We start from the raw sequence: 19,023 nt of genomic DNA, 5'->3' as shown, positions 1-19,023 counted from the left end.
TAGAATAAACTATATTAGTTGTTTCTACTAATCACATTTGACTGTTTTCAGCTTTCTACAACGGCAGTTTGACGAAAGAAATGGTGGAAAGGCGCTCTGAGTCCAGTGGACATGGCCGGTTACAGAGTGGAGAGGGGAGCCAGTCTGTTTCGGAACACATCTATAACGGCTATAAGGTGATTGCTCCCTCTCAGTGGCAACGGGAGGTGAATTCCTCTTCAAGGCCCTGGATCACTGAACCTGAGCGGCTCCATAGACGCAGCTGTGACCCTGGTGGGACAGCTCTTCTAGGTCAGACACGTTCAACTAAATATTTACGTGACATCCATTAGTATTCACACATTTTTACATAAGAGCTCTTCTATAGTGAGAAATACGTTGGTATAAAGGCAAAGAAAATTTTAGGAAATGTTACCATTTTTCCTTGTCCACTACCATCTCAATCATAGATGTAGGGAAAACGCTCCAATGTAGATCAAACGCTCATGATACTACACGCTAATACTCGATATACAGTACTATATAATACTCGACTTTAAACTCGACCCATGACATGACATCAACATTTTCTTTATCCGCTTGGAAAGGTTGAGGTCCAGTCATCTGGATTGAGTTGTCATTCAATTTTGAATTCTATACTCATTATGTATTTAATTGAGTCTTGAAGTTCTTTAAAACCTACAAACTGCGATGCTCCATTAAGTTTATCAATACTAAAATGGCACCTTGCCGACAATATATTCAATGGAAAATATAGGCACAGAATAGATAAAGAATGGAAACTCGGCTAGTACCCTGGCACAAAAATCCGCATCTTTTAGAAAGTTCAGCATTGAAATAGTATAGATGGGAGGTTCGGATCACTTTCCTGATCCGGACCAATTGATCTCGTTCACTGCCGCGAGCCAATCAAAAGACCAGGATTTTGATTTCTAACAAGATGGGGCAGTCAAGTGACGTGTCTTGGTGCAAGTATTTGTGACATGTAAAAGCATTGGTTGGATAGGCGTTTGATTGCTAGTTTCCATTTGTATCTATCCTGTGATATAGGTTTGTATCAAATAATTTATAGATGTTTGCATCGAATGAATTGAAAATTTGCTACGAATCTCTCAGGACTCATTTCCAGTCAGTAAGACACTAATGTAATAAAAACACTGGGATTCTGTCAAAAATCAATTATTATTATAAAATAACAAACATGAATCAACACCAATGGTGTAATCATCAGTCATAACACCGTCGAAACATGTTTGTTATTTTATAATAAATAAGATATATTTTAGACAGAATCCCAGTGTTTTCATTTGGATAGATATCACAATATCTCACCAGTAACAGTACACTGACTGTTATTAAAATAACGTAGTTGATACGTTATAACTTATAAGTACTCCATGCAGATTTCAAGATTAAGTTCGATTACAAAAAAAAAAAAAAATCAAGTTTCAGCTAATCAATCTGAGCTGTCTTGGAGGATTCATTCGGGGACCATAAGTACACCATGCAGATTTCAAGAAGAAATTTGATTAAAAAAAAACTTTTTTTTTTAATTTTCAGCTAATCAATCTGAGCTGTCTTGGAGGATACATTCGGGAAGCGTGGTCGTGGCTACAGACCGAAATGATCTCTACGTCTCTATTGTCAGGTAACAACAACTTATTACACCATTTATATTTTAATTTCAAGTTTTTTATAAGAAGAATTAATAATATTGTATTAATATTTCTTATTCTTATAAGTGTTTAAAAATTCTCTAATAAGTGAATATTCTCTATTTAAAAATAACTGAGTGTTATAAAATTATTATTATTCTGGTATTTGGAATATCTAGATTCAAAAGAATGGTTTGTATAAAATATTTGTGGACTGAAAAATTTGAGGAAATCTAGAAGACTTTAAACAGCTGGAGTCAGAAAATTGGTTTTCCCAAACGGGGCGTAGTCGCAGTCATTGTCATAGTCACATTTGAATAAATTTCGAAAAACTACAAAATTGATAACATAATAAAATAAAGAGAAAATAGTGTAAAGTTTCAGCTGTTTGAATTATTTAGGAATGTCTAATTTCGTCAAGGAAAAACGTTTCCAATTATAGAAATGAGAAAATAAAAATTACAACTACTGTTATAAAAGCTTCGACTACGCCCCGTTCTTGAAAGCCAATTTTCTGACTCCAGCTGTTTAAAGTCTAGGACTAGCTAAATCCCGAGCTCGGTAAACGGCCCCTAATGTTTCTAAATTTGGGAAAGAAATAGTAAAGGTATTCTTAGTTTTTCTCTCCCGAGCTGTGTTTCATTGTAAAAAAAATAAATAAATAAAATAAAATGATAACATTATTCTACATAAAATATGTCATGATGGGTGATTTTTGATTGATGGACATCATTTGTGGCAAATCTCTAATTTGAAATCAAAAGTGATTTCAAACTAACCTACTCTTTTCATGTTTTTCATGTTAATCTCATGTTCTAAACAATTCATCCAACAATATTTATTGTGTTAGCATTACTTTGCATTGAAACAATTTTCAATGAGGCGTTCTATCAACATTTTTCCACTGTATATAATTATTGTATTTTGGATTTGGAAATATTGTGTTGAAAAGAATAAGAATCTCAAAATGAATCGTCATCTATCCACTATATTGTAGTGTATTGCAGATATAATATATAATATCGGGGCACCGAGCTTTGCTTTGGAGTGTAAAATCATAGAAAATTTGTAACGAAAGATGGAATTTATAGTTTATATTTATTTATTTTCTCAGTTGTACAATTATTTACACAGTTATATGAGGAGGCAACAGGCTTATGCCCAAAACTGTCCCTTTTGAAATGCATACTTTAGTCCAAATCAAAATCTAGGTTGAGCTACTATCACTCATCAAATAACAATATTTATTCACACTTCAAAAAACAAAAACATCATCAATATTACAAATAGATATACTATGTATTCGATCAGAATGATATACTATGTTTGCTACAATATTTGTTGTTTCAAAAATTTAGTGACGGCTCTTATGATGATTGAATAGAATAGAATGACTTTTTTTTTATGTTGACGTGGCGGAGTTTGGACAATATTGTCCACTCTACAACTTAACCACGTCGTTAGCAAACAATACAATACAAAATATGCAGAGATAACAAAAAAATTGAAGCAAGAAATGACAATAAAATGTAATAAATATGAGAGATCAATATTGAATAATAAAAGTATTTAGAAAATAAGTGTTTTTCAATAAACTCAATCACTTCACTGCTGAAAGAAAAAGCAAATATAATTTAAAACAAAATAAGATAATTAAGAAAATTAAGATTATATAATTGAGATCATTATTAGACCATTCTAATTTCATGCTAGTAATCTATCATATCCTCGTTCTCATCACCTTAATTCTAAATTATCACTCTTATAGCCTACTATCAGAGACAAATAAATCGGTTTTAAACAGTATTTTTACTCTATCCTATGCTACTATACTGATCTCCAGTAGAACTCATACCCTGTGAACAATTCAATTCATTGCAAAAGTAATTGTTCCATGATATAAAAAATACAATAGTTATCCTTATACCGGACAACAAAAAAAAAAGTAATTTGATTGTATGGTATGAGATGGTATTTCTCCATAATGAGAAGAATAAGACTTTGATATTGTCAATACCACTTTAAAAGTGGTATTGACAATATCAAGTCTTACTCTTTCAAAAATAAAGTCTTTGGACTTATAAGTAATTGTCTCATGATATAAGAACACAAGTTCTTAAGTTGTCCTTATACCGGGTGCGGCAGCAAAACTTTCCTTTTTTAAGTGAACGCCATTCAGTCAGCTGATGATGTAGTAGTGCAAAATTGGTCTCGTTAGAGAGGTCAAACTATAAAGTTTTCTTCTCGACATGTTCAGTCGCCATCATGCATTGGAACAATGAGAAGCGTGCATTTGCCGTTTAGACATATTTTTCGAGAATATGTTCTGAGATTACAAACCCAACGCGCATTTCGAAATTGCCTTAATTTAGCCCCTTTGGCTACTGTCCCGGACCGGAAATCAATTGTTACGTGGGTCACCACGTTCAGACAAACTGCAAGTGCGACAAGACGAAGAGCTGAAGTCCGTCGGCCCATTAGGTCACCTGAGAACATTGAGGCAGTGAGAGTTTCAATGTTGCGACAACCACAGCGTTCAGCGCGCAAACATGCGTCTGCTCTTGGACTTTCCGATCGTTCTGTAAGACAAATTCTTCTTGATGATCTTCATTTCCATCCATACAAAATGGCAATTGTGCAGGAACTTTCTGAACGTGACTTCAATTGAGGGAACACTTCAGGACGTCTCATCTCAATTAGGCTAGCTTCACACGCTTTCAGGTTCATTCGGTTGGGTTCGGTTCGTTACCGAGAACGAATGAGGCTTTCATTCATGTCAGTTTTTTATTCGTACGGTTCTAATAGGTATTTCTTCTCAAACACAGCTGTATTTGGATTTTTACTGTCATGCTGGGTATTTAAATATAACAGCTGGTGTTGAATTGTAGAGTTATTTCTTGAACAACAAAATTTCTTAACAAAGTTAATTAAAATTGTGAATTATTTGAATAGTTCTTTTTGATTATGTTAATTTTGGAGGTTCAGAGAGATTATTTTTTTAAATCGAAAAATTGTTCCTTGTTTTGACAAGGTATATAAACTTCATCTCTTCTCTCCATTGATGAAATCATGTAATATTCGTGGAAAAAAAATTATAATTCTCCCTAAGTTTTAATTTATATCTTTATATTTTTCAGCAAACTATTCATTGAGAAAAAATGTTTCTGTGAACTAACAGAAATGAATTAACCATATGATTTTGACTTGGAAAATTTTGAAACAGATAATCACGATATCAGGTTAAAATAAAACAAAAAGGCAAGCGTGTGTAAAAGACTTTGTTTTTTCCTTTTCCCCTAGCAACGAATTCGAATATAATGAACCTATTCGTGTCGAGGGGGCGTTCGGTGCTATACGGTTGCTATTCGGTACCGAATCATCGTTTCACACTTATCAGAATTGCCGAAAACGAAACGAACCGAACCGAAAGTGTGTGAAAGTAGCTCTCGCTAGCAACGAATTGAAACCTGGTGGAATCTATTAGAGTCAAGTGGGCGTTCGGTTCTATGCGGTTTCTATTCGGTACCGAATTCAAACCGAATTACCGTTTAAACTTATCGGAATTTGCCGAAAACGAAACGAACCGAATGAATGTGAAACTAGCCTTAGGAGCAATTTGGAGTGGTAGCCCGATGTCCCAATTTTAACACTTGTGATTTTTTCTATTGGGGTTTTGAAATCCCTTGTGTATGTGAACCGCCCAAGGACTCTACAAGATTGAAGACCAATATCAGGGGAAAAATTGCTAGCATAACGCCTGCAATGCTGGTAGGAGTCATGACAAATGCCAGAAATCGGTTTACTCAGTGTATGTAGAATGGGGGACACCACCTACCTGATTTGATATTAAAAACTAATGAAAGAAAAACTTTATATAAATGTGTCTACATTACAAAAATTAAATACAAACTTCTGATCCATTCAAAGAGTTTTATTTACTTGAAAAAAATGAAGTTTTGCTGCCGCACTCTGTATTTTAGGATAGATGTATTTCTATAAAAAGGAGTTTCTTTGCTTTGGAATCATCTACATCTTCCACTTGAAAATGTTATTAATTTTTCATTTTTCAATCAGTGGCTTGGCTCGGTCCTTGGATCACAGATATTAACAAGCAGCGGCTTCATCCTGAACAATGCGATGGAGATGGCGCCCATGGTGGGAAGCCGGGCAACACATCTCGCTGTTCCATTCATCTGTGTGCAGAATCTGTTTGTATGCGGCAACGCTTCATTTCAGGTGAGATTTCATTCAAAGTTATCTACGTCATCCGTTTACTATTAATTTTAAGTTATTATCATTTCAGATTAAGATTTTATTTCATGTCCAATGAGAAATCTATATCAAATCAATCAAATAGCTTTTTATTCACAAAAACATACAAATTTATAAAATTAATTTAAACATTCAACAGTGATACATTTAACTCCGGTTGCCGGTTGCACAAGAGCCGGTTAAATTTTAATCGTGATTAATTCCACAAGAACCAATCAAAGAAGCAGTCTTATCAAAAAGCCCTTCTCTGATTGGTTCTCATGAAATTAATCACGGTTAAAATCAACCGGCTTTTGTGCAACCGGGCCTAAGTCTTTAATTGAAACATTTAACTCCCCACAAAGACTGAATCTGTGAGTGGAGAGTGAGTTCTTTCAAGTTGATTTTGATTATTTTTTTCATTTCTGTACATTTAAAATTATTATAATTGAATTTATTAACATTCTTCAGCATATCAAAGAATATAAATCGCACAAAATGAAATTCCATAAGTTAGTATATACAGACATAATAGTAGCTTAATGGCTATAGTACTCATTATAAATGGCAAATCACTATGAGTTCAAGTTCTGAATGCAAAGGAGGATTGAATCAGTTGCTCTGCAGCATCCCTGCCAATTTCTAATACCCATCTACTCAAATGTTCCTTGTAGGTGTTAATACTGTAATTTTCCGAAAGTTTTAAATGATAGGGAACGTTTCTATACAAATATGACAAAAATGTATTTACTATTATTTTCAAGCAGTTATGTAGGAGTCGGGGATGGGCAATACCAAAGTTAATTAGATTTCTTGTATTATGAGTATGAACTAAATTATTGAAAATGGAGTGTTTGTTGTAGTATATGTAATTCATTTAAAGTAGTTTCGGCAATAGATAGGATTAGATAGATTCAGGATAGATAGGAATCCTAGCTATAAGATAGGATTTTTTTAATAAAAAACACATATTTCTTTTGTTAAGACGGTTTTTTTTGTTATATAATTTATTTTGTTCTTATTTTATTTTACTCTTGTTTTATTCTCAGCTTGATGTTTATTTTAAATCTATTTTTTTGAATGAAGAATGTTGTAATGTTTCAAGGAGACATATAAGGGTTTAACCTGTTGTCTCCATATATGTATTTATGTAAATGTAAATAAATAAATAAACTCGTATGTAAAGCTGTCTAATATTAAAACTTGAAACTCTTGGTAAACAAGATTAGATGGGTAGCGATAGTCTCGCCTGAGACATGTCTTAATGATTGCTCGCTGTGCCACCGCCACCGGCTCCAAGGCAAACGATGAGGCTCCACCCCATGATACCATATATAAGAACTGACTGGATATATGCGTAGTACGCCACCCACAGTTGATGTAGAGGGAGGACCTCTCTTAGCCGTCTGAAGGCATATATAATTTTGCGCAACATTAGAGTTTCTTCATATGTATTCAATTAGTATTAATTTGTAGATCAATTTTAGAAATGTCCAATGCCTCTGACAGAATCCAAGGGCAGGGCAGTGGACTGTGGATGATAGTTGGTATAAATACCTACAAATAAATCTTTGAATTCTGTACATAAAATACTGATAGCTTGAAGTGTGGTAAGTACGCCAATAAAAGACTAAATGAATCAACAATATAAGATTTAATAATAATAAGATGATAATAGTAGGAAGATGGCCACATACAAAAACAATTGTATCAAGTATCTTGGGATCAATAAAATAATGATAGGCAGGTGGCCACATACAAAGGCAATTGTAAGTAGGTTAAGTTTGTGAATCCTTAATAATAATAGGCAGATGGCCACATACAAAAACAATAGTCAAATCTTGGGAAAATTACAACATGTGAAATAATGTAGAGAACTACAAAATTTAAATGAAATTAGGTCAATGACATTAATGACCATTAAGGTCTGACAATACAAAGGTAGTAATAATATTAAATTAATGATATGGTATAATGATATTGCAATAAATGCAAAGGTATAATAATGATACCTGAAATCAATATAAATTGAGTGCAATAATGAAAGTTATTACTAAGGTACAATATAATGATTAAAAAATGACAATAAGCTGTAAAAAATGCTCAGCAAATAACATACATAAAAAATATGTGGCATAGGCCTTCAGTGATTTGAATGTCAAGATAGACTTCGACCAAACAATTAATAGGCGTTACTGGCCTTAGAATAACACTTAAAAGCTAAGGGTAGCTAATAAATACAATGTGAAGATAATCCAGGTAGTATATAGGCGACATGGGCCTTCAATGAATTGAATGTCAAGACAGACATCAATTAGAACGAGTAATAGGCGACAATGGCCTCAGAAAATCACTTGTAAAGCCAAGGGTAGCTGTCAAATCCAGAGAATTAATAGTTGCTACTATTGAATACAATATATATAGGCGTCAGTGGCCTCATAAAAATCACTTGTGAAGCCAAGGGTAGCTGTTAAATACAAAGAATAATTGCTACAATTGAATACAATTATATAGGCGTCAGTGGCCTCAGAAAATCACTTGTGAAGTCAAGGGTAACTGTTAAATACAATGAATTAATAGGCGTCGGTGGCCTTAGTGAATTGCATGTCAAGATAGACATTAATAAAATAATAAGTAGGCGTCAGTGGCCTCAAAAATCACTTGTGAAGTCAAGGGTAACTGTCAAATCCAATAAATAAATAGGCGTCGATGGCCTAGTGAATTGCATGTCAAGATAGACATTAATCAAATAATAAGTAGGCGTCAGTGGCCTCAAAAAAATCACTTGTGAAGTCAAGGGTAACTGTCAAATCCAATGAATAAATAGGCGTCGATGGCCTTAGTGAATTGCATGTCAAGATAGACATTAATCAAATAATAAGTAGGCATCAGTGGCCTCAATGAGTTGAATGTCAAGATAGACATTAATAAAACAATAATGATGCATACGTAAATGAAAATTGAAAAGAACGATTTACATAACCTGAATAAAATTTTGAAGAGGAGATGCGGCCAGCAGACAGGCAACGACTCCGCAATACCAACAGGAACAGGACATCAGCAAGCGATGAATTGATCTGGCTATGCTATGACAAGCATGAAAACGTCCACTACAGCAGGCGAATCCCCAATGGAAAAGTAGGCTGGAGCGAGTAGAATTCCAAACGAATAATCGATCTTCAAATTGTGGAATTTTTGGATTGATTTCCAAACAGTAGAGATGATGCACTTGAAAGTTTGAGGTTCACGAGGTAAAGCCAATTGTAGAAAAATGGCAACTGAAGCTTACATGAGGTTGCAATTTTTAGACAAAGTTTATCCAATTTTACCAGAGTAATTGAGTGAAGAACTCGATGAATAATTGAATCACACTGAAGAATGGAACAAACGAATTAATTTGAAGAATAATTCACACTTTAAAAAGGTTCTGTAGATTAAATAAATAGTGATGAACGCCCACACGAGGTCGTGAACTTAGCAAAGTCTATCAAAGCAAATATGCGAAGCAATCGATGAATAATTGAGTCACAATGAAGAATAGAACAAACGAATTAATTTGAAGAATAATTCACACTTTAAAAAGGTTTTGTAAGTCCGATGAATTCAGATGAAAGGTTTAGACCGAGCGCAGGAAGAACACACTCGACTATCCAGTATCCACCATTGAAGAAGACAAACAGACGCTATGAAAGACACGGAGACAATGAAAAAGGCAAGCTGCCGGAAGTGTTAGAAACGTAGGCAAAGCGCTTGCAACCGAATGGTGAAAAAGTAACAAATATCTAAAAGGTAAGATGCCAAAAGACAAGATTAAATTCTAAAAAATCGAATAGCACAAATATAAATATTGCAACGGCAAACAATCCGACGAAAAAATACGAATAAAAGCATAGAAAACCAGCTGATTAGGGCAGTGGCAAAAACCGCGACTGAGACGAGACTGGTCTGCGCAGACGCACAAAGGACACAGCGCGCAGACAGACAGACATGATGACGACATGAAGTCTACGTTGTAGCGGAACGAAAAACAAGTGGAACCGTTCCAAAGATGCTTTGTCAGATTTTACATAAACTGGGCCCCTTGTGTCATACGGGGGTATGGCACAATAAGAAAAAGTAAGAAATATGTAAAATCTGGCAAGGCAATTGGAAATTGAAAACTGGGCCCCATGTGAGAACCAGGGAAAAAAAAACAATGAAACCTGAAAATACAACATGAACCATAAGAGCAAGGGGATTAACTAGAATCCTCATCAATGGGAAGAGGTGCTAAACTCGAAATAGCTCTCTTAAAGGTGCTGGAGGGAGTGAGACAGTGACAACTCGAACCTTGTCGTCCTTACGGGATGAACTTCAGTAATGCGCGCCAGCTTCCAAGTGGACTGCGCGGAACCAGGATCCTTCAAGATGACAACCGTACCGACCTTCAAATTTTCAAAATTGCTTAACCAATTGCCTTTTTCTGAAGAGTGGTTGAGGAGTGGGTCTTTTTTCTGAAGAGTGGTGGAGAAAAAGTACAAGATTTGGGACCGCCTACACGAATGGAAATAGGACCGGCATGATCCAAACCACAATTATGAAAGTGAACATTAGCCTGAACGCGGGCCGCTGATAAACTACCCATGATTTGCTCAGAACGAAGAGCCGAAAGGCGAAAACACAATATGCAATGCCGCAATACACTTTTGATGGTGCGACAGGTGGAGGGAAACCAAAATCGTTTTCTTACACTGGCCATGGTGGCCTGCACCCCAGCATGACTTAGATGACGATGGTGAGCAACAATCAATGCACGAGTGAATTATGATTGCTAGGCAACAATATTTGATGTTTGTAATCAAATGAAGCATTTGCGTTTTGCAAACGTCCACCAACTCTGAGCAGAGAATCTGAATGAACAAATGGTGACAAGGCTTTAATGGAACTATTAGGCAATAGCTCCTGATTTTGATGCAATGCCTTAAGTTCGGCAGAGAAAGCTTCTTCTTGAATAGATTTGAAGATACAATTTTCAGCTTCTGAAATTTCAGAGATAGCTAATTGACCAAAACGCGGAGTGACTGAATTTTGTTTTTTACAATTATGAATGAACCGTAGAACATATGCTGTTGTACGAACAATTTTGTGATAGTGGAGCAACTATTGATTATGCCTGAAATAACATCATTATGAGAAGAAGTGGTAGCTGATACCTGAACTGATTGAGAACTGATTTCCTGAACTGATACCTGAACTGATTTCTCTAACTGATGAGAGACATCATTTGAAGTTAGAAAATTGACTGACCCTACGGGGAGCGGCCACAGGCGAAGCGGGGAGGCACGAACGAGGTGCTGCAATAGGACGAATAGCTTACAAGGACCAAATATGACCCAACCTAGACTGGTTTTCTGAAGAATGGGAGCGTTTTGAGCTAAATACAATTTACCAGGCTGAAGTATAGATGCAAATATGCCAGCACCAAGTAACAAATCTACAGATTTAGATTGATCAAACGATGGATCCGCTAATTTGAGTTCAACGGGAATTGAAATTTTGGAAAGATCGATGTTCACACTAGGAACATTAGATGATATGCTATCAACTACAATACAATTTTCTTCAACCGACCACAAACGATCAGCAGAAGACAAGCAAACTGAATGAGAAACAGATGATTTGGTCTTATTCTCACCTACACTATGAATCAAAGTGTCAGAATACAAGGTAACAAGTGACAATTTTTCAGCCAACCTAGTTGACATCAAATTACAATCAGAGCAAGAGTCTAAAAGCGCGGTTGCTTTAATAAATTCCCCACTAGAAGTTTGAACCAAAACCTCGGCAGTAGGTAACAAAGCGACAGTTGATTGCTGTTGCAAACACAGAGACGAAGTGGAGCTCATCGTGACATGAGAGTTCTTCTGAGGCTGTTCAGCATGAGAAACAGCTTGCTTAGTTGTTTCCGCATTCTGAACCATGACGGAATTCAAAACAGCATTCTTGCCCCTGGAGGGAGCAAAGGATTGAGAATGAATAACATTTGAAGTTACCTTATCCTTAGAAGTAGGCTGAGTGTCCCGTGATTGAGGATACGACCTGTGAAGAACAGTGTGGTGACTCTTACCACAAAGTGTACACGATTTGTCCGAACAAACATGATTGGGTGCAAAAGGCTTGAGGCAATTATAACATAACCTTTTGTCACGGACAGCGTTCCAACGATCAGTAACCTGTAACTTCAATAATTCATTACAACGATTTGGAAAATGACCAACAGCATTACAAAAACTACAAGGTGACATGGAAGAGGTAGTAACCTGCATCCTAGCTTGAACATTTGATTGATTTTGGTTGAACTTCGGCTTGCTATGAGCACCAACCGAGTTGGATGTACTTTGCTGTACATTTCCTTGATGATGGTTAGCTGAGCTTGAAGCAACAGCTTCCATGATTTTGCATTGTGATTCCAAAAAATTCCAAAATTTATCAATGGTGGGAATGTCGTGTATACCAACACTCTTTTCCCATTCTCGAACAGTAGCAGTATCCAACTGCAACAACATTTTGTGCATATACAACAAGTCCTTGATTTGGACTCCAAGTTGAAGCGCTTCGAGCGCGGTGATGTGGGACTTGCAAAAGTCAATGAATGCCCGTAATGATTGCGGACAGTTACGCTTTATGGTAGGCGGAGATTCAATTGCCGTGACATGCCTGGCAGCAATTAATCTCTTGTTGTCATACCTCTCCCTTAAGAGGTTCCATGCAAGCTGAAAACCATTTTCGTCAGCTTCAATGTGTTCCACTCTAGCAAGAGCTTCACCACTGAGTGATTGACGTGAAAAATTTCAATGAATCATTAATGTATCTTGATTACCAATAATATTAGTAAAGGCACTTGAGAATGCTTGCCATTTTGAAAGCTCCCCATTGAAGCGTGGAAGCGGTATCTGAGGCAACTGAAAATTTGCCAAAGGTGCGTTTTGAGATGTTGGCCGCTGGGAAGCACCAGCAGTGGCCTCATTGTTGCGTTGTCTGCTTTCAAAGGCAGTTAATGCAGCGTTTGCCTTAGAGGTAATGGAGATAAACTTATTGAGTATCTCAAAATGAGTTGAAGTGTCCTGAGCTTGCAACTCTGAATTCGATAATTGTTGATGTATCTTATCATACTTAATTCTAAGTGAACCTAGTTCGTTTTTTACAGTCAATAGTTCATAATAAGTGGCTTCAGTGTCCACAACATAATCGTTATAGCTGGTTATGAACCAATCTATTTCCTGGTGTAAGTTGTCTCTTGTATTGAAAAGAGCAGAAGGCTCAGGAAGTGAATCTTCCTCATGATTGGACATGCTTAAAAATTAACAGAAAAACCTGGGTGAATGACACTGTAGCAATGCGATTGCTGCGCCAATAAGCAACCTTGGGCGCTGGTCCAGTACGCAGAGAGGCACGCCTGTGCGTTTGAGGCAAGTTGTATCAAGCTTGCTGTGCGGCGAGTCAAGTAGCGAGCTCGCAAGGCGGTGTAGTTTGCCGTGTGTTGCTTTCTCAATGCGCAATAGCCGTCTGTGACCAGTTCAGTGCGGTTCAGTCTCTCAGGGTACAAGATAGTTGATAGCTGGTGCATACACGTCGCAGCGTGCTTTGAGTTGCAGCCAGTACTGAAAATTTGAAACAAGTGTGTGAATGCTTAATATTAAACAATATAAACATACAAAGGTACAATGAAATAAAATATACACTAGAGTGGGACCTAATCATTGGCGTCAAGCTAGACTATTAGGCACACGGTCACTGAAACCCCAAGGTTCAATGGACCAAGAAATGGGTAATAAAAATTAACAATTATCCTAGGCAAACTGGGCAAGATGACGGGCAGGAGGACCAATTTTTATGACAGAATCCAAGGGCAGGGCAGTGGACTGTGGATGATAGTTGGTATAAATACCTACAAATAAATCTTTGAATTCTGTACATAAAAATACTGATAGCTTGAAGTGTGGTAAGTACGCCAATAAAAGACTAAATGAATCAACAATATAAGATTTAATAATAATAAGATGATAATAGTAGGCAGATGGCCACATACAAAAACAATTGTATCAAGTATCTTGGGATCAATAAAATAATGATAGGCAGGTGGCCACATACAAAGGCAATTGTAAGTAGGTTAAGTTTGTGAATCCTTAAATAATAATAGGCAGATGGCCACATACAAAAACAATTAGTCAAATCTTGGGAAAATTACAACATGTGAAATAATGTAGAGAACTACAAAATTTAATGAAATTAGGTCAATGACATTAATGACCATTAAGGTCTGACAATACAAAGGTAGTAATAATATTAAATTATTAATGATATTGGTATAATGATATTGCAATAAATGCAAAGGTATTAATATGATACCTGAAATCAATATAAATTGAGTGCAATAATGAAAGTTATTACTAAGGTACAATAATAATGATTAAAAAATGACAATAAGCTGTAAAAAATGCTCAGCAAATAACATACATAAAAAATATGTGGCATAGGCCTTCAGTGATTTGAATGTCAAGATAGACTTCGACCAAACAATTAATAGGCGTTACTGGCCTTAGAATAACACTTAAAAGCTAAGGGTAGCTAATAAATACAATGTGAAGATAATCCAGGTAGTATATAGGCGACATGGGCCTTCAATGAATTGAATGTCAAGACAGACATCAATTAGAACGAGTAATAGGTGACAATGGCCTCAAAAAATCACTTGTAAAGCCAAGGGTAGCTGTCAAATCCAGAGAATTAATAGTTGCTACTATTGAATACAATATATATAGGCATCAGTGGCCTCATAAAAATCACTGTGAAGCCAGGGTAGCTGTTAAATACAAAGAATAATTGCTACAATGAATACAATTATATAGGCGTCAGTGGCCTCAGAAAATCACTTGTGAAGTCAGGGTAACTGTTAAATACAATGAATTAATAGGCGTCGTGGCCTTAGTGAATTGCATGTCAAGATAGACATTAATAAAATAATAAGTAGGCGTCAGTGGCCTCAAAAAATCACTTGTGAAGTCAAGGGTAACTGTCAAATCCAATAAATAAATAGGCGTCGATGGCCTTAGTGAATTGTATGTCAAGATAGACATTAATCAAATAATAAGTAGGCGTCAGTGGCCTCAAAAAAAATCACTTGTGAAGTCAAGGGTAACTGTCAAATCAATGAATAAATAGGCGTCGATGGCCTTAGTGAATTGCATGTCAAGATAGACATTAATCAAATAATAAGTAGGCGTCAGTGGCCTCAATGAGTTGAATGTCAAGATAGACATTAATAAAACAATAATGATGCATACGTAAATGAAAATTGAAAAGAACGATTTACATAACCTGAATAAAATTTTGAAGAGGAGATGCGGCCAGGCAGACAGGCAACGACTCCGCAATACCAACAGGAACAGGACATCAGCAAGCGATGAATTGATCTGGCTATGCTATGACAAGCATGAAAACGTCCACTACAGCAGGCGAATCCCCCAATGGAAAAGTAGGCTGGAGCGAGTAGAATTCCAAACGAATAATCCGATCTTCAAATTGTGAAATTTTTGGATTGATTTCCAAACAGTAGAGATGATGCACTTGAAAGTTTGAGGTTCACGAGGTAAAGCCAATTGTAGAAAAATGGCAACTGAAGCTTACATGAGGTTGCAATTTTTAGACAAAGTTTATCCAATTTTACCAGAGTAATTGAGTGAAGAACTCGATGAATAATTGAATCACACTGAAGAATGGAACAAACGAATTAATTTGAAGAATAATTCACACTTTAAAAAGGTTCTGTAGATAAATAAATAGTGATGAACGCCACACGAGGTCGTGAAACTTAGCAAAGTCTATCAAAGCAAATATGCGAAGCAATCGATGAATAATTGAGTCACAATGAAGAATAGAACAACGAATTAATTTGAAGAATAATTCACACTTTAAAAAGGTTTGTAAGTCCGATGAATTCAGATGAAAGGTTTAGACCGAGCGCAGGAAGAACACACTCGACTATCCAGTATCCACCATTGAAGAAGACAAACAGACGCTATGAAAGACACGGAGACAATGAAAAAGGCAAGCTGCCGGAAGTGTTAGAAACGTAGGCAAAGCGCTCGCAACCGAATGGTGAAAAAGTAACAAATATCTAAAAGGTAAGATGCCTAAAGACAAGATTAAATTCTAAAAATCGAATAGCACAAATATAAATATTGCAACGGCAAACAATCGACGAAAAAATACGAATAAAAGCATAGAAAACCAGCTGATTAGGGCAGTGGCAAAACCGCGACTGAGACGAGACTGGTCTGCGCAGACGCACAAAGGACACAGCGCGCAGACAGACAGACATGATGACGACATGAAGTCTACGTTGTAGCGGAACGAAAAACAAGTGGAACCGTTCCAAAGATGCTTTGTCAGATTTTACAGCCTCTTTATTTTGACTGGAAGAATCATGAATTAAGTTCTCAATTTTATGTGTCTGGAAATCGCATTTCAAATATTGGTATTCGTATTACAAATGTTCGCAGGTGCTCCTGATGTTAGAGACGGACTACAGCTAATTTTTAGACTGTTGGACTCAGAAACATACTACAATACAAGTCTTCAGTCACTGGTGGATGCCCCACGTGTACGATTTACAGCCTCCACCAATGAAGTACAGGTAAATTTATTGAAATTGTCAAGTTTAACTCAATTTTTTATCGAGATCACTCTAAATTTTATTTTTTGAGTGAAATTTGACAAACTCAAATAGAAACTTGTAAATCTATCAAATGTATAGTATTTAAGCCTATGTTTTGAAGGGTGATTGGGAGCATGTATGTATGTCTGTGTACACGATATCTCATCTCCCAATTAACGGAATGACTTGAAATTTGGAACTTAAGGTCCTTACAATATAAGGATCCGACACGTACAATTTCAATCAAATGCAATCCAATATGGCGGCTAAAATGTTGTCAAAAACAGGGTTCTCGACATTCTCGAAAACGGCTCCAAAGATTTCGATCAAATTTATACCTAAAATTGTCATTGATAAGCTCTATCAACTGCCACAAGTCCCATATCTGTAAAAATTTCAGGAGCTCCGCCCTATTTATGCAAAGTTTGATTTTAGATTCCCAATTATCAGGCTTCAGATACAATTTAAACAGAAAATTTCAAGTGGAAAAGATTGAGCATGAAAATCTCTACAAATAATGTTCAGTAACAGTTTCGCCTAAAATTGAAAATAAGCTCGAAATTCGAGAAAATGTGATTATTCAATTGCAAACTGTTGACAACTGTTGATTCTATTAAATCATTCATTATGAAGAGATAGCAGACCTCATGTGTTTCCAGCGTTATTGTCCTGTCACCAGCTGGCTCACATTTTTGAATAGTAGACTTGAGATGCGCGTGAACACTAGCGTCAGATTATCTATTTTCATAACTGCAAGGATAGTTGTGTGATGCGCCACACCAAATTTTTGACGTGACAACGTCTAATAAATTGGTTTGCCGGGAGACATTTCAAGAAACTGCGTTACGTTCCCACGTTATGCGCTCACAATGAGAGCGAGTGAGAGCGTTCGTTTCGGTTCACGGTCGTCTGGAAAGAGCACGAATAGGAGCAGTGGCGAGCAACGCGCCGCAGCAGCCGAAGGCATTCACCTGGAGAGAGAGTGAAACTGAGCAGTCAACCTGCGCAGGCGCCGCAAGCAATCTCCTGCGACTGCGCCACTAATTCAAAATGTCAAGTCAATGGTTGTCTCTCTCGCTCTTAGGTGGGCGCGGGCTAACCATGCCCGAGTTGAAGGGACGCGTGCCTCTCACTCACTCTCATTGTGAGTTATTATTTCATCCTTCTTCCTACTATACGAATGAATATTCACATTAAAATTATTTTACCACTCAAAGTCGTTGTCACGTAAAACTTTCGCCCTTTTCGGACTTTACAGGCAACCATGCAATTTTTTAATCTTTATCATCACTTCATTCGCTCAATTGGAATTTTGTTTGATCATGTTTGAATATTGTTGTCCTGTTCGGTTTTTGTCATGTATAAAGCTCTCTATACAGGTCTGCCAATAATAATTTATTCCAAAAATGTTCATTTTGAAATGTCTAGAAGCACTTATTACTCTTGTAATTTAGAAAAGTTCCATTGGAAAAATTCCAATAGAAAAATCCATTTAAATGAGTTTTACAATTGTTCTTTAAATAATCTACAAAATAATCGATTATTTTATAAATGACGAAAATACTCATTTTCAGGCATGGGCCGAGGACAGACATGTGCCAGCGTTGAGTGGAGCTGAAATGGCGGCGCTGAAAGAACTGGGTTTCAAGCTGACAATGGCCCAACTGCCCTACCCCAGTTTGAATGTCATCCGCAAATTTGGCGACACTGTCGATCCCTACGCTGATCCTCGTGGAATGGGTGAAGCTATTCATTTTTAACTGTGTTGACAATAATAATTATTGTTATTGGTTTATTATTGTGAAATAACTTGGAATCAGCGTAGAAACCTGGCTGTTGTAAACTGACTTCCCAATCGGATTGCACTATGTACGTTTAACTCTAGTCTAAGTTTACATAAATATAATTATGGTCTCATTCGTTAGAATGTGTTGCATAGTAGTCCAGTCACTATACACATTGGTGCATGAAATTTATATTGTGGTTCTGATTTTTTGATATATTATTTGGGTACATAAGAGAAGTCCAGAACCAATTTCGTCATGTAAAATTTCCTTGTGCTAGATACAGAGTGGCCCAAAAAACCTCGTATTTTCGGCTCATTTTCCAGTTTTCAGCCATTTTCTGCCAAATCTCGTAATCGGACAGAAAAATTTGCTCTCGCCTTTTTAGATTATGAAATTCTGAATAAAATGAGATCATTCGGAACTCTCTATCTCCAATGAGTGCGGAGTTATGATTTTTCAAAAATGAGTGAAATTTGAAGAAAAAATCAATCTTGATGAATTTTAGTTTTTGATCAACAATATCTTCCGATGGTTACCATTTAGATGTATAATTCAAAATCCCTCTGGGCGTATTTTTGTGCTCTACAATCTGAGATCAGGTAGAGCGCTCTATCTCATATAGATTTCCAGGTAC

The 19,023-nt window shown here is 36.4% G+C and overlaps 1 protein-coding gene across 1 annotated transcript; it reads left to right on the top strand.

The window, feature by feature from the left end:
- Positions 1-5,743: 5,743 nt before the first annotated feature.
- Positions 5,744-18,625, top strand: LOC120350918. Its single transcript, XM_039426215.1, has 3 exons — positions 5,744-5,891; positions 16,448-16,581; positions 18,177-18,625. The coding sequence occupies exons 1-3, from the start codon at positions 5,870-5,872 to the stop codon at positions 18,360-18,362; spliced, it is 342 nt and encodes a 113-aa protein (XP_039282149.1). The 5' UTR covers positions 5,744-5,869; the 3' UTR covers positions 18,363-18,625.
- The last annotated feature ends 398 nt before the right edge of the window (positions 18,626-19,023 follow it).

The sequence above is a fragment of the Nilaparvata lugens genome, chromosome 4, assembly GCF_014356525.2.
Source record: "Nilaparvata lugens isolate BPH chromosome 4, ASM1435652v1, whole genome shotgun sequence".
Taxonomy (NCBI): Eukaryota; Metazoa; Arthropoda; class Insecta; order Hemiptera; family Delphacidae; genus Nilaparvata; species Nilaparvata lugens.
Note: the sequence above shows the minus strand (reverse complement) of the source record. Positions and strands in the feature narration are given on the sequence as shown.

Excerpts from the sequence above, each read along its gene's own strand:
- LOC120350918 (XM_039426215.1), top strand. The coding sequence starts at position 5,870 with ATGCGGCAACGCTTCATTTCAG. Across the intron at positions 5,892-16,447 it reads GCGGCAACGCTTCATTTCAG|GTGCTCCTGATGTTAGAGAC; the intron begins GTGAGATTTCAT and ends AAATGTTCGCAG. Across the intron at positions 16,582-18,176 it reads CCTCCACCAATGAAGTACAG|GCATGGGCCGAGGACAGACA; the intron begins GTAAATTTATTG and ends ACTCATTTTCAG.